Genomic DNA, 13294 nt, shown 5'->3' with positions numbered 1-13294 from the left:
TCAAAGAAGTAGGGGGGTGTGGGAGTTTTGTGGGTAGGGAAGAAGGAACAGGTGGACTAAAAGTGAATTAAGGACAGTGGTGGGCATTTTATGTCCCATTTGGGCACTTGCACCAAAGTGCCCAAGACTACTTGGGTTGTGCTACAGTCCAGTAATTTTTGTCCATCAATGCCCAAAACTTAACACTGTTGAAACCATGTTACCTAAACTACAAAAACCACAAAACAAAACAAAACTTGAGAGTTCTAATTGCCCCTCAGATGATGACCAAACTTTTTCAGAGTATTGTTTGATTTGCCTTGTGTTTGATTTGTCCTCTCTCTTTCCTTCTCTCCCTCTCTAATTTTCTGCTCCAGCCATAGTGGACTCCATTGATTTGATGTCCAAGCTGCGCTTCACCATTTGCCCCCCACCACACACACACCACTTTCCTTTATATGGTTAATTGATTATCCATTTCAGAATCCCTGATCCTGAAAGAGCCCCTAATATGCCATCGGGGTACACTTGCACGAGACAGGGACAAATAGAGACATTACTGGCGCCTGCTTGGGCAAATCGATGAACAATGGGATGATTATGCATTTACATTATTTTGGAGACACTTTCCTGACAACTTCAACTAGATCTCTGTTTTTCCTTGTGGTTTATTTGCTTGTTTGTTTGTTTTGAGAGTCATACCTGGGTGTGCTCAGGGCTTACTCCTGGTCTGTGCTCAGACATCAGTCCTGGTGGGCCCAGGGACCATATGGGGTGCCAGGGATCCAAGTTAGGTCAGACACATGCAAGGTAAAGATCCCACCTGCTATACTATCACTCCAGCTTCTTCTATTTTCCTTTTTTCTTTTCTTTCTTTTCTTTTTTTTTTTTTTTGAGTACATACCATTTATTAGTTTCCTTGTCACGTTAAACATACTTTAGAAGAATCAAGAACATGAAATAGTGCTGTGACAAGGACTAGATAGACTGAAAAAACAATAGAAACAGACCTCTCTGAGGTAGCATTTGAGCTAGTACTTAATGCAAAAGGAAAAAAGAGCTAGGGTTGGGAAGAACACAGAAAAAGCTCAGGGGAGAATAGTGCAAGTATCCTATGATATGAATATAAAGAAGCAAGCATAGTTAGAACTTAATCAGTAGGCATGTTTCAGATGAGGACAGAGAATAATCTGAAGGTTGACTTTCATTTTAAATATAGTTGTTATGCGGGGATGCTGGAGAGATAGTACAGTTGGTAGGGCTTTGTGTGTGGCTGACCTGGGTTCAGTTTCCAACATCCCAGGCGGTCCTTTGCCTCGTCCTTGCCAGGAGTGATCCCTGAGTGAGTGCAGAGCCTGGAGCAAACCCTAAGCACTGCTGTTGTGGCCCCAAAGCAAAAACAAACAAAAACCAAAAGCTCAGTAGATTTTAATTGTCATTTGGTGGGTAAGAATTGAGAAACAACACTCAATTTTTATAGGTTTGTATGATTTAGCTGGAACTGTAAGCACATCAGGTAGGGTGTTTGCCTTGCACGGGGCCGACTCAGGTTCAATTCTCTGTCCCTCTCGGAGAGCCCGGCAAGCTACCGAGAGTATCCCGCCCGCACGGCAGAGCCTGGCAAGCTCCCCGTGGCGTATTTGATATGCCAAAAACAGTAACAACAAGTCTCACAATGGAGACTTACTGGTGCCTGGTCAAGCAAATTGATGAACAATGGGATGACAGTGGTACAGTGCTACAGACAGTATATGATTTGGATAGGTATGTGTGAAATTTGTAGATCCAGTGTGTAGTAATTGGAAAATTGAGTAGGGAAAAATGTCAATCCATTCCACTTTGAAATTACCCACATCCCAGTTTGGAATGTGCAATTTCTTTTACTTCATGCATTAGTCTACTCTGGATATGCCCATATCTTCTCTTGAGCATGCTTTATTTTCTCTTGCTTTTAATAAACTCTTTAACTTCACTGAAAAGAAAAAGAAAAAATATATCAACAATTGGTTTCCTTTCTATCATGTAAACTACCCAACTCTTTGGAGACATTGCATGTGTGTGTTTAAAACTCACAATTCCCAGGAAAAATCCACTGAAACTTCTCCTTTCTTTCCTCCTTTGTAACACTCTGTTGATAGACATTAGGTTTTTAGATTTTGCTTAGGAGTGTCTTGCTGTGCTGTAATTTATGAATGATTTCTTACTTTAAAAAAAAAAATCAATGGTACCAAAGATTTTTAGTCTACTTTTTCGTTCTGGCTCAACTCTCAACTAATTGTCATTTTGACAGCTCATGTAATCTTTCTAAATCTCTGAGTTTCCTTATCTGTATACTGAAGATAATTTGACTGGGATTATCTTTTACTATTGGGGAGGGATCACACCAGCAGTGTTCCCTGACCATTTTTATGAACTGCTCTTTCTGTTGATTCTGTAGGTATGGTTAGGAAAGTATGTTTCATTTTCTTAAGTCTCAGTGGCAGGGTGCAGTGCAGAGCATTACTAGCTTGTACCGAGATTTGGAGCCTAGGATGCTAACTGGTCCATATATACACATAGACCCTGTAGAATGTACAAGTGCCTTCCGTGCCCCAAGTGCCTGTAGTGCCTTTTGTAAACAAATTATCACTAAATGATCTTTATTCTAGCTTTATAGTGCCATGGATCTGATTTTCTCTTTATACTTTTTGCTTTAACAGTTAGCATGTAAATACTGGGCTCCTCATATCAAGAAAAAATCACCTTTTGATATAAAGGTAAGTGATTTTGGTTTGTAACAAACTTTGGATGAGAATGCTCTATCTCTTACATAATAATGGATTCAACAGTTTATCATATTGCTTAAAATGTTGCAATTACAGTTTTTTAAATAAGCCAGTAAGTTACTCATATTAGAACAAAAAAATGAAAATTACACATAAAAAATAAAATCATCAGACAGGCATAATTTCTACTGTCATGTGTATATAGATTTTCTTATCTAAAGATTCTTAGATTGTTTTAAATTGATCATTATTGAAACTGGAGCGATAGTACAGCATCTCCACGTGTGGCCCCAAACCAAAAACCAAAACCAGAACTAAAAACCCAAATTTTATCATTATTATAAATATCTCTTTGAATATACTGAAGTTTTTATATAATCTTTGACAATTCGTTTAGGCTAGAGTCTTGTTTTTGTATGCTGACAAGCCTGAGATACTCTAATAATGGTAAAAGTTGTGAGTTGTTCAGTGTTGAGGTTTATCTGACTAAGGAGCAGTATGGGAAAGAATGCCCAACGTCCTATATCTGGTCTCTGGTATCTCACTAGATGTAGCCTGTTGACCCCCAGCATTGCTGGGAAGTCCTGGAAACAATCTCTTACATATTATTTCAATAGCAGTAACATTTACTAACTTTCTTAAACGTACTTATTTTATATAATCTCAGTAATTGAAATCTGGCCGTTAAGGTCTGAAAAATTGTTGTTTGAGGTATTAAACATTTTTATATTTTAATAACAGGTCATTGAAGAAATATATGAGAAGGAGATTGTCAAATCAAGGTAAGAAGGAGCTTTATTCTCATACATTGGGATTAAGTGAAACCATTTTGGATGTGATCATAACTCTGGACTTCTGGTCTTTAGGGAGATGATGACTAGAAAGAACTTTTAAAATTTTACAACTGAATGTCATATATTACCTCTTTGCCTTCTGGGTTTTGTCTCAGATTAGAAGTATTAAATTCCATAGAATTATTTTACCTTTTTTTTTTCCAAATAGAGATGTGGTTTGGGGGGCTCCCAATCAGTAGCCCTGGAGGGCCAGTCCCTGCAGTTCTTGGCCTTGCTGTACAGGTTGTGGTCAGTGCCCCGGCCTGACAGTGCAGTGCTACTCATGCCCAGTGGTGCCTGGTGTCACTGAGGCTGCCCTGGCAGCATTGCCTTGGCCCATCTGCTGGGGTGCCTCTGCAGTGCTGGGAACACAACCTGGGGTCTCCACATGTTGCTTATGCATTCCAGACCCACGAGTCTTTCCCCAGAGTCCTTGTTTAGGTTTAGGAGAGTAAACATGGAGATTTTATGTTAATCCACTTAAATCTTACTTGGTCATTTCATTGAAAAGTAGCATAGCAATTCTGGGCCCAGAGAAATAGCATAGGGGTGGAGAGCAGGGTTTCTTAAACTTTTTTCACTTGCAACACCTTTTTAAAACATTTTTTTTTTACATAACCTCAGGTATGTAAAAAATCAGTGGAAAGTTTTTATTTTGCTTTTTGGGTCACACCCGGTTATGCACAGGGGTTCCTCCTGGCTCATGCAATGAGGAATTACTCCTGGTGGTGCTCAGGGGACCATTAGGATGCTGGGAATCGAACCCGGGTTGGCCACATGCAAGGCACATGCCCTACCTGCTGTACTATTGCTCCAGCCCACAGTGGAAAGTTTTTAAATTAGGTACAAGAAAAGATTAACATCAATAGCTGATACAAATATATGAAATAATTTTTGAAATAATCATTTTTAATAATATAAAGAAGCAAATTTAATGAATCCTTACCCTTAACCCTTGTTTATGTTTATTTCTTTGTGTATCTATCTGCTCTATTTCTACTCTTCCCTTTTTTTTGGGGGGGAGGGGAAGCGTGTATACATACTTTCTGCATCTTGCCTTTATAAAATTAAACAGTGTCTTTTAGGCACAGGTCTGTATCTCTCCCTATAGACATGTTTCCCAGTGAATATTTTAGGATGGTTGACTAAGTGTGCTAATATGAAGTAGAAACATTTATGTTATGGATGTTGCAAACCTTTTAACATCTGTTATAACATCTGAATATTATGAAGCAAATCCTTGGCAGTGTAAAAATAGAAACGAAGTGTTTTGTTTCAATGAGGATTCCTTGAACCTGTAGAAGTAGTCAGGTCCAGAGACCCTATTTCCCTGGGAAGCTTTTGGGAAATGAATTAACCAGTTCTTAATATTCTTATGATATAAATGATCACTTATAAAAGTCAGAAAGAGAGGGAAAGACATAGAATGACTGCACTTATTTGTGGAATATAAAGTAGCATAATATGAGGCGAACACCTAAGGATAGTAGAGAAAAAGGCGAGGAGGATCACTCCACGGTTTGGAAGCCGGCCCCATGTGCTGGGAAAAAGAAAGTAGGGATGAAGAAGGGATCACTAAGTACATGATAATTGGAGGGATTCCCCCGGGATGGGAGATGAATGCTGAAAGTAGACCAAGGACCAAATATGATGATCTCTTAGTATCTATATTGCAAATCATAATGCCCAAAATTAGAGAAAAAGTAAGGATTGTATGTATCTGCCACAGAGGCAGGGAGTGGGATGGACTGGGGGTGGCAGGAGTGATACTGGGAACAATGGTGGCAAAAAATGTGCACTGGTGGAGAGATGGGTGCTTGAGCATTGTATGACTGAAACATAATTATGGAAGTTTGTAACTGTATCTCACAGTGATCCAATAAAATTTCACTGTCACTGTTGCTTTCATCCTGTTGCTCATTAATTTGCTCAAGCGAGCACCAGTAGCGTCTCCATTCGTCTCTGTCACATTCAGGGTCAAGGGAATGAGGCCCATTACTGTTGCTGTTTTTGGCATATATACCATAGATAGCTTGCCAGGCTCTACTGTGTGAGATACTGCATCGCTCTTTTCCAGGAGCTTTGTTTTATAGTGTCTGGATGTTGGCCATTGATGATATTACATGGCGCCAGGGGCAATTTGTGGATGTGACTGCCATGATACTGGAAAACTGGGGATCTGGCTGGAGGAGGCCCAGTTCCAATCTGAGCAGTCTTGGAGATCTCAGCCATGGGTCCTTCATACCTGGGTTTCTCTGAGGGTTCTTTCATGCATGAGGTTCGTCCAAGTGTGTGGAGAGTGGCCTTGAGCATGGCTATGGCTAGGTTCAGAAGGTTTTCGGCTGCGGGGCTCTGCTTGGGGCGGGGAGGGAAACTCAACCTGCCCTCCTCTGAGGGGGCCCCGGTGAAGAAAGCCTGGTGCAGGAGCAGGACAGTAAAATGTATTTTTAAAAAATTGTTTAACCTCCCTGTACATGAAGTGTAATATTGAAAAAGACATAAAACAAATGTATTGCCTTCTGGATTATTATATTCATTACTCCCACCCGGGTCAAACAGTCAGCCTTTTTAACAGTTTTTCTTGTGCAGTGTGCTTTCACACACCATAGCTGGAGAGAGAAACTACTGAAGCAAAGGAATTCTCCTTTGTGGACTCTTACCTGTGAGTAAGACAAAACAATTCATGACCCCCATTTGCTGTCCATAAATTCTCTAGCTGTTTTGTATTAAGTGACATATATGTTAAACATATTGTCAGGCACAAAACTTGAAAAATAACCATTTCCAAATCTTTTAAGTTATTTGTCACTCTTGGAACTTTTAATTTTTATTTGTGTGTGTATGTGGGGGGGGTAATGTATAAATTATACAAGGGGATACCCTACCAGGGAACTGAACCCTGACTTCTGCGTGCAAAACTAACACTTCTGGCCCTTGAGCTGTCTCCTGGCCCAACTTTTTATTTTTATCATTAGAATTCTTAAAGCATGATGCCTAGTTCCCTAAACTGGATTTTATGTTTTATTTTATGCCTTCAGTTATTTACTCTGTCTGGATCTGCTGGCAGAAATATAAAACTCCAGGTTTAATGACTACCACCAAGATTGCTAAAAGCCAAAACATGTTTTGCTTTTATCTTTGTCTGGTGAGGCTTCTTCACTTCCCAAGTCATTAGAAGGAGAAAATTGGCTACTCTTCTTTTTGTACATAAGGAAACTGGATCTACATTATATGGGTCTATATACTATAGACCATATTTCTATATTATACTTAATATAAAACAGGGTTAAACAATTTTAACAAAAGCGAAAATTGTGGCAAGAGTTAATTGCTGCCTAAGTTGCCTGTCTTCAGTATAATACTGAAGAGTACTGGTTAAGGGAGATTGTGCCTTCATTTATTCATCCATAAAGTGAGCATAGTAACAGTGGCCCTATGACCCTATGAGCTTGTGGTAGCACTGTAGCACTCTCGTCCCGTTGCTCATCAATTTGCTTGAGCAGGCACCAGTAACATCTCCATTGTGAGACTTCTTGTTACTGTTTTTGGCGTATGGAATACACCACGGGTAGCTTGCCAGGCTCTGCCATGCGGGTGGGATACTCTAAGTAGCTTGCCAGGCACTCCAAGAGGGATGGAGGAATCGAACCCAGGTAGGCCTTGTGCAAGGCAAATGCCCTACCTACTGTGCTATCACTCCACTCAAGAGCTTGTGGTAAGGAATTTAAAAGGATGTGGCAAATTTAACATAGCAAGGCATACTAGAATACAGATTTGTTTTATGAGTCAGGATTTTCTTCCATCCTATTGTCCTATTAGTGGCTGGAGAAATTAGTGAGGGTGTAGTTATGTATAAAGGGATTCTATTGCCTAAAGTGCAGCTCAGGTAAATATCTTTAGTTGGACATCAATAAAGTGTCTTATAAGGTACTTTTTCCTCATGTAGCTGGCAGTGCCTTGACAGTATTCTTCTTGTATAATGTGGTATAGTAAAGGCCTTCATTTAATTTGCATTAAAGGTACATGTCATTGTTTATTCACTGAAGCTATTTCTGAGATTAGAAATATTTCTCCCCGGGCTGGAGCAATAGCACAGTGGGTAGGGTGTTTGCCTTGTATGCGGCCGACCTGGGTTCGATTCCCAGCATCCCATATCCTCCCCCGAGCACTGCCAGGAGTAATTCCTGAGTGCAGAGCCAGGAGTAACCCCGAGCATGGCCGGGTGTGACCCCAAAAAGAAATATTTCTCCCCTATACTATCTCTTTGGCCCTGTTGGTCAGAGTTTAGAAATTGCGGTAGGACTGAAGAGATAATACAGCTGGTAGAGTGCTTACTGTACACAGGATCAACCCAGGTTCCGTACTTGGACTGCCACATACAGTTCCCCAAGCCCCTCCAGGAGAACTCCCTGAGCACAGAAGCAGGAATAAACCCTGAGCACAGTTGGGTGTGACCCAATAGCTCCCTTTCCCCCAAAAAAAAGAAAAGAAAAAAGAAATTAAGACAGGATATTGGTTGTCAACTCTGAGCCAATATAATGAATATTGACAAATATCCATATGATGATTAAAGTTATTTGTCTTATTTAATATGTATTTCATTATGTTATAGTGTGATTATATTTATTATAGGTGTAGGATAAGAATTTACCTAAGAAGCTATTCTGTTTTTAAAAATAAAATAATCTGTTATGAAGCCAAATATATAATGAAATCTAAAACAAAAATTATTTTGCAATGCATATTGAGAATTATTAACATTTCAATATTAAAGTAAGGTTTCAAAATGCATCTGGATTAATAACAAATATTTTATATTTCCTAAACATTTTTATTTATTTTTTTATATTTGTAGGTTTGCCATCAGAAAAATCATGCTTTTGGAATTTAGGTGAGTTGAAAGACTTCGGTTCGGTGAAGTGAAAGTCAACGATGTGATAGAACTTTTAACTGAATTTTCTTTCTTTCTTTCTTTCTTTTTTTTTTTTGCTTTTTGGATCACACCCAGCGATGCTCAGTGGTCACTCCTGGCTCTGTGCTCAGGAATTATCCCTGGCCGTGCTCAGGGGACCATATGGGATGCTGGGAATTGAACCTGGGTCGGCAGCGTGGAATGCAAATGCCCCATCCGCTGTGCTATCACTTCAGCCCCCTTAACTGAATTTTCTGTTCATTTATGTGAAGTTAAAGAAATCAGAACTTTTAAAATTCATGTTTTAATAATTATTTGGGGATTTGATTTGGGGAAGATGCATTATATCTTTTATTTGATTTGGGGAAGATGCATTATATCTTTTATTTTTACAGATGATATTCTGTTGTCAATTTAACTTGTATTTTCAGCTTCCTTTGTGAGTTAGTGTGGAACAATTTCCAGCTCTCCCTTGGTGCCTAGAGTCATCAGTGGGAATGAGAGTGCATTCTGTAGTCCCTTTTTTTCTGCCAGGTAACTTGTTATAATTGAGGCAGCTCTTTTCTGATCTGGCCACTAATATATCTTAATATATTATTAATGTGGGAGAAGTTGAGATTCAAGAAGTTATGTAATTTCAGTTATTCAAGATAACACAATAACACAGTTACTAGAAGAGCTGGGATGTCAGTGTTTGATCCTAAGCCTCATGATATTTGTTTCTCCATGTTACCTAGATGTCTAGTCTATATCAAAGGTCAGATTCTATGCATTAGTAGTTATTTAATACTTCCTATAGTGATTTGATCTTCACAGAAAACAGCATAAGTAAGCAATATTATTATGCTTGTAGGGGAAAGCTGAAGTTTATAGTTACAAAGGAACTTGCAATTTGAGTACCTTCTATTCCTCAAAACTCTGTTGCAATTAAATGCTTCATTCTAGTTAGTTTCTCAGTAACTCTTATAAGATCTTTCTGCTTAATTTATAAAGGAGTTCACTGAGGCTGAAAATCAACATCTTACTCTTAGATTAGTATGTCGTTTCCATGTTATCATGACATCTTTCCAGATGACAAAAATCAGAAGGATACATATATTAGAATAGATCTAACCAGGATCCTATTGTCTTGGCAAATATCAGAAACCAAGAGAACTATTGTGACAAAGCAGATTAAAAGGCACCAGTGACTGTGAAAGATTTTTAATAACATAAAACAGAGATAATACAGCTCAGAAAAATAATAACACACAAAAACATTTTAAAAAACCTGACAAAATGGATTATTATATTTCCAGCAACTCTTATGTAAGTTTTGTGTGCGACTATACTATTCTTTGTATTAAGCACCAAGTAAAACTAAAGTTTGTGACCACAGTGACAGGTGGTAACTAATGAAATATTCTGCGCCTTATATCTCTTCACAGCCAGTACCTTGAAAATTATCTCTGGATGAATTACTCTCCAGAAGTGTCCAGCAAGGCCTACTTAATGTCAATCTGCTGTATGGTGAATGAGAAATTCAGAGAAAATGTCCCAGCCTGGGAGGTAACAGATTTCAGTTTAGATTTTAGACTATGCTCGTTTAAGTCATTATGAAGTTCCAGGACTTTGCTTACTGAGAATCAACTGCTTTTAGAACAGAAATTTACCAAATAATAAAGTAAATGTTGAGGAAAAGGGGATATCTGAAAAATACTCACTTTCCTCAAACTAATTTTTGTGACCTGAAAAATTAAGGATGTGAAGTTCATTTTCTGCTTTGCGCTTAAAACAAAGAATAGCATAAGACTTTAATATTAGATAAAGTTAAACTTACAGTAATTATATAAATAGATAATGTTCAAATGAAATGATGTTTTTCAGTATCATTTCTCAACATGGGGATATATTTGAAACTTTTGTGAATAAAGCACTGTTTTCTAAGAAGCCATATTTATCAGTTTAGTTTTTTCTTTGTCTCTGATTTTGGGATTTGTTTTAGCTTTCCAAAATTTTTAGCAGACTTATATTTTCTCTTTGTGCTGCTGCATGTGATTTCCCCAGAGTGGGTAATCCTATACCATTCATCTGGGGATACTAGACCATCCAAGGTACTGGTGTAGCTTCAGATACTATTGGGGTGTTTTTGTATGCTTGCTTAAAGAAGATAGATTTCCGGGGTGTACTGAATGGCTTTTCTTCTTCTGAAAACGGGTGCTTGACCAGTTAAATTTGGAAACATTTTGTACTATTGTAATAGCCAGTTGGTCAATAGACTTCCAAACTAGAAAATTTTTTGGCCAACATTAAATGGTCAGTTCATCAGAAAACTTTCTTTCCTTCTAGTTGCACTTTTATCAAATGAAGAAAAATCGTGAATACTTGTGACCTTCTTTCAGGGAATGATTTGCATAGTGAGGTGTTAAACTTTTCAAGATAAAACTTTGGACTCTTTTCAACTATTAAGTGACAATTACTATCTTAGAGCAAATTAAAGCCCAAAGTAAACTTGGGCCTTGTGTCTTATTGAGAGATTTTAATATTTCTTGAGATTGCTTCAAGCTTCCCATAGAAAGGGAATGGGAAACATTTTTTTGAGTCATGGGATGAGCTGATCAGTTTCCATGTTTGAAAAATTACTTTAGTAATTAGGGCTTGAAATAGAGAAATGACTGTGTAGGTTAAGAGAAATGGACAAATGCAAACTTAAGAAGGTAGAGTTTTGATTGAATTTGATCACTGAAAGTAGAGGTAGGGCTAGGAAAGAGTATTATTTTCAATAACCTTCTGTACCTGAACATTGTAAATGATAGTATCACTTGCCAAGATCAAATAAAGAGTTCAAAATTACTTGAGAGTATATAGAATCATTTAAGTTTTAAACATACTGAGTTTAAATTGTCTTTAGGAAATATAAACTAGGTCTCTAAATAGGTAGAGAAATCTGGACTGAAAATGAATAACTGGAATCATTTGTATTGATAGTAAAGGGGAAGAAGGAAAATGGCACTTGAACGCCAGAATACTGTGGTCTAAGTTACAGAAGAATGCACTGAAAAGGAATTGATGGTTAGAATCCATGGACTTGACAGTGTTAATGATAGCTTCAGGAGTGCAAGTCCTGTGCTTTGGGTGAAAACAGTTTTTGAGAAGTGAATGGCAGCAGTTCTTTTAGACCACACATTGAAAGTACTTGTCTATACGAGAAATTTGACAGTAACAAGATGATGAGGTGGATTAAAAAGGCTTGAACATATTTTTTACATTTATTTAATCCTTATGCGTTCAAAAAATAGAGCTGTATATAATACAGGAAGAGCTATTCTTGGGATTAAGATGGTAACATTTTTAATTTTTTTTTTGCTAAAGGCTTCTTTTGTGTCAGAGGAATCAAAATACTTCAGATTCTTAATAAGAAAACAAAGTCTAGTCTAAATATGGGCATAATCCACAAAAGGAATTACTTGTTTGCTGAAGGTTTCTGTAACTCTCATAATCCCACCAGAAACCTGTAGTTGACACTCACCATTAATTATAAATTATCCCGCATAACTACATGATTTTGTTAATGGACTCCTAAAGTCTATCAGTATTTTAGGGAGAGGAAGAGCAAAACAAGCCAGAATAAATGAGTGATAATTAAGAAATAAATGAATTTTAATTATTCTCTTTTCAGACTTTTAAGAAGAAGCCAGATCACTTCCCATTCTTTTTTAAGTGCATCTTGAAAGCGGCATTAGCTGAAACTGATGGTGAATTTTCACTCCATGAACAGACAGTCCTGTTGCTTTTTCTTGATCACTGCTTCAATAGTTTGGTAATTGTTATTTTTTATTTTGGGGGAATTTTCACATTTTCTTGGTGACCTTTGTAACCAACTTTTAGTTCATAGTAGTGGGGGGGAATGAAGATAATACTACAAGCTTAAATTCAGGTACTTCTCCATAAAACATTTTTAATAGAACCTATTCAATTTTTTTTAATGTGTCAGCAGGGTGTATAGGGGAGTTATGTTTTGAGCTGATTATGTAATTGTGAAAGAATGTTTAAAATTTTTTTTAATGTATAAAATTTAATGTATCATTGGCTTGCAAAGTTTAGATTCTTGGTTTTTAGCTTCATGTCTCAGCCTCAGTATGTGTTTATATTTCATCACACTGACCACATGGGAGTTTTAGGACCATTCCACTATCAAGTTGAATTCCTGTGCCTTTTCCCTCAACCCCCCCATATTTATCATAGTCAAAATTAATTTTATTGCATTTTGTTAGTTTTTCTCTCTAGTATATATGATATATTTTCATTTTTCATAAGATTATCTTAACATTTATTTTGGTTATTGAAGGCATGTACATATTTATGTATAGGTAATGTTTCTGAATTGGTAGTATACTTAGCCTTACGCAGGAGAATGCATTGAAGTTCTTTCTTATCCTGAAAACTGAATGTTGGTAAGTGGTCTTTCGCTGTTTCCTTGTACTGTCTCAAATGGATCCCGTAAAGGTAAAACTGAGATTTATAAGGCTTCCAGTGGATGAGACTTTAATTACTTCTTTAATGTATATTACATTAGAAGTAACTATAAAGAGATATCATTCCTTATTAAGAATTCAGTTAAAAAAAGATTTAATTAGTATTAGTAGTTTGGTGTTAGATTTAGCTTATTTAAATTTTGCTTATTATTGAAATGATTAATATGTAATTTGACATGTTACTTTCAGCATAGTCACTTCATTTATTTATTTTTTGCTTTTTGGGTCACACCCGGTGATGCACAGGGGTCACTCCTGCCTCATGCACTCAGGAATTACTCCTGGCGGTGC

At 37.3% G+C, this 13294-nt stretch overlaps 1 protein-coding gene across 1 annotated transcript in view; it reads left to right on the top strand.

The window, feature by feature from the left end:
- The window catches only part of AQR (aquarius intron-binding spliceosomal factor), a 93527-nt gene that overhangs the window by 1294 nt on the left and 78939 nt on the right, over window positions 1-13294 (top strand). The window contains exons 2-6 of the mRNA XM_004609758.2: window positions 2679-2735; window positions 3486-3526; window positions 8433-8468; window positions 9917-10037; window positions 12148-12288. Coding sequence (XP_004609815.1) covers window positions 2679-2735; window positions 3486-3526; window positions 8433-8468; window positions 9917-10037; window positions 12148-12288 — 396 coding nt within the window. The remainder of the gene's footprint in view (window positions 1-2678; window positions 2736-3485; window positions 3527-8432; window positions 8469-9916; window positions 10038-12147; window positions 12289-13294) is intronic.

This window comes from Sorex araneus, chromosome 3, assembly GCF_027595985.1.
Source record: "Sorex araneus isolate mSorAra2 chromosome 3, mSorAra2.pri, whole genome shotgun sequence".
NCBI lineage: Eukaryota > Metazoa > Chordata > Mammalia > Eulipotyphla > Soricidae > Sorex > Sorex araneus.
The sequence above is the reverse complement of the archived record's forward strand: the minus strand, read 5'-3'. Positions and strand labels throughout refer to the sequence as shown.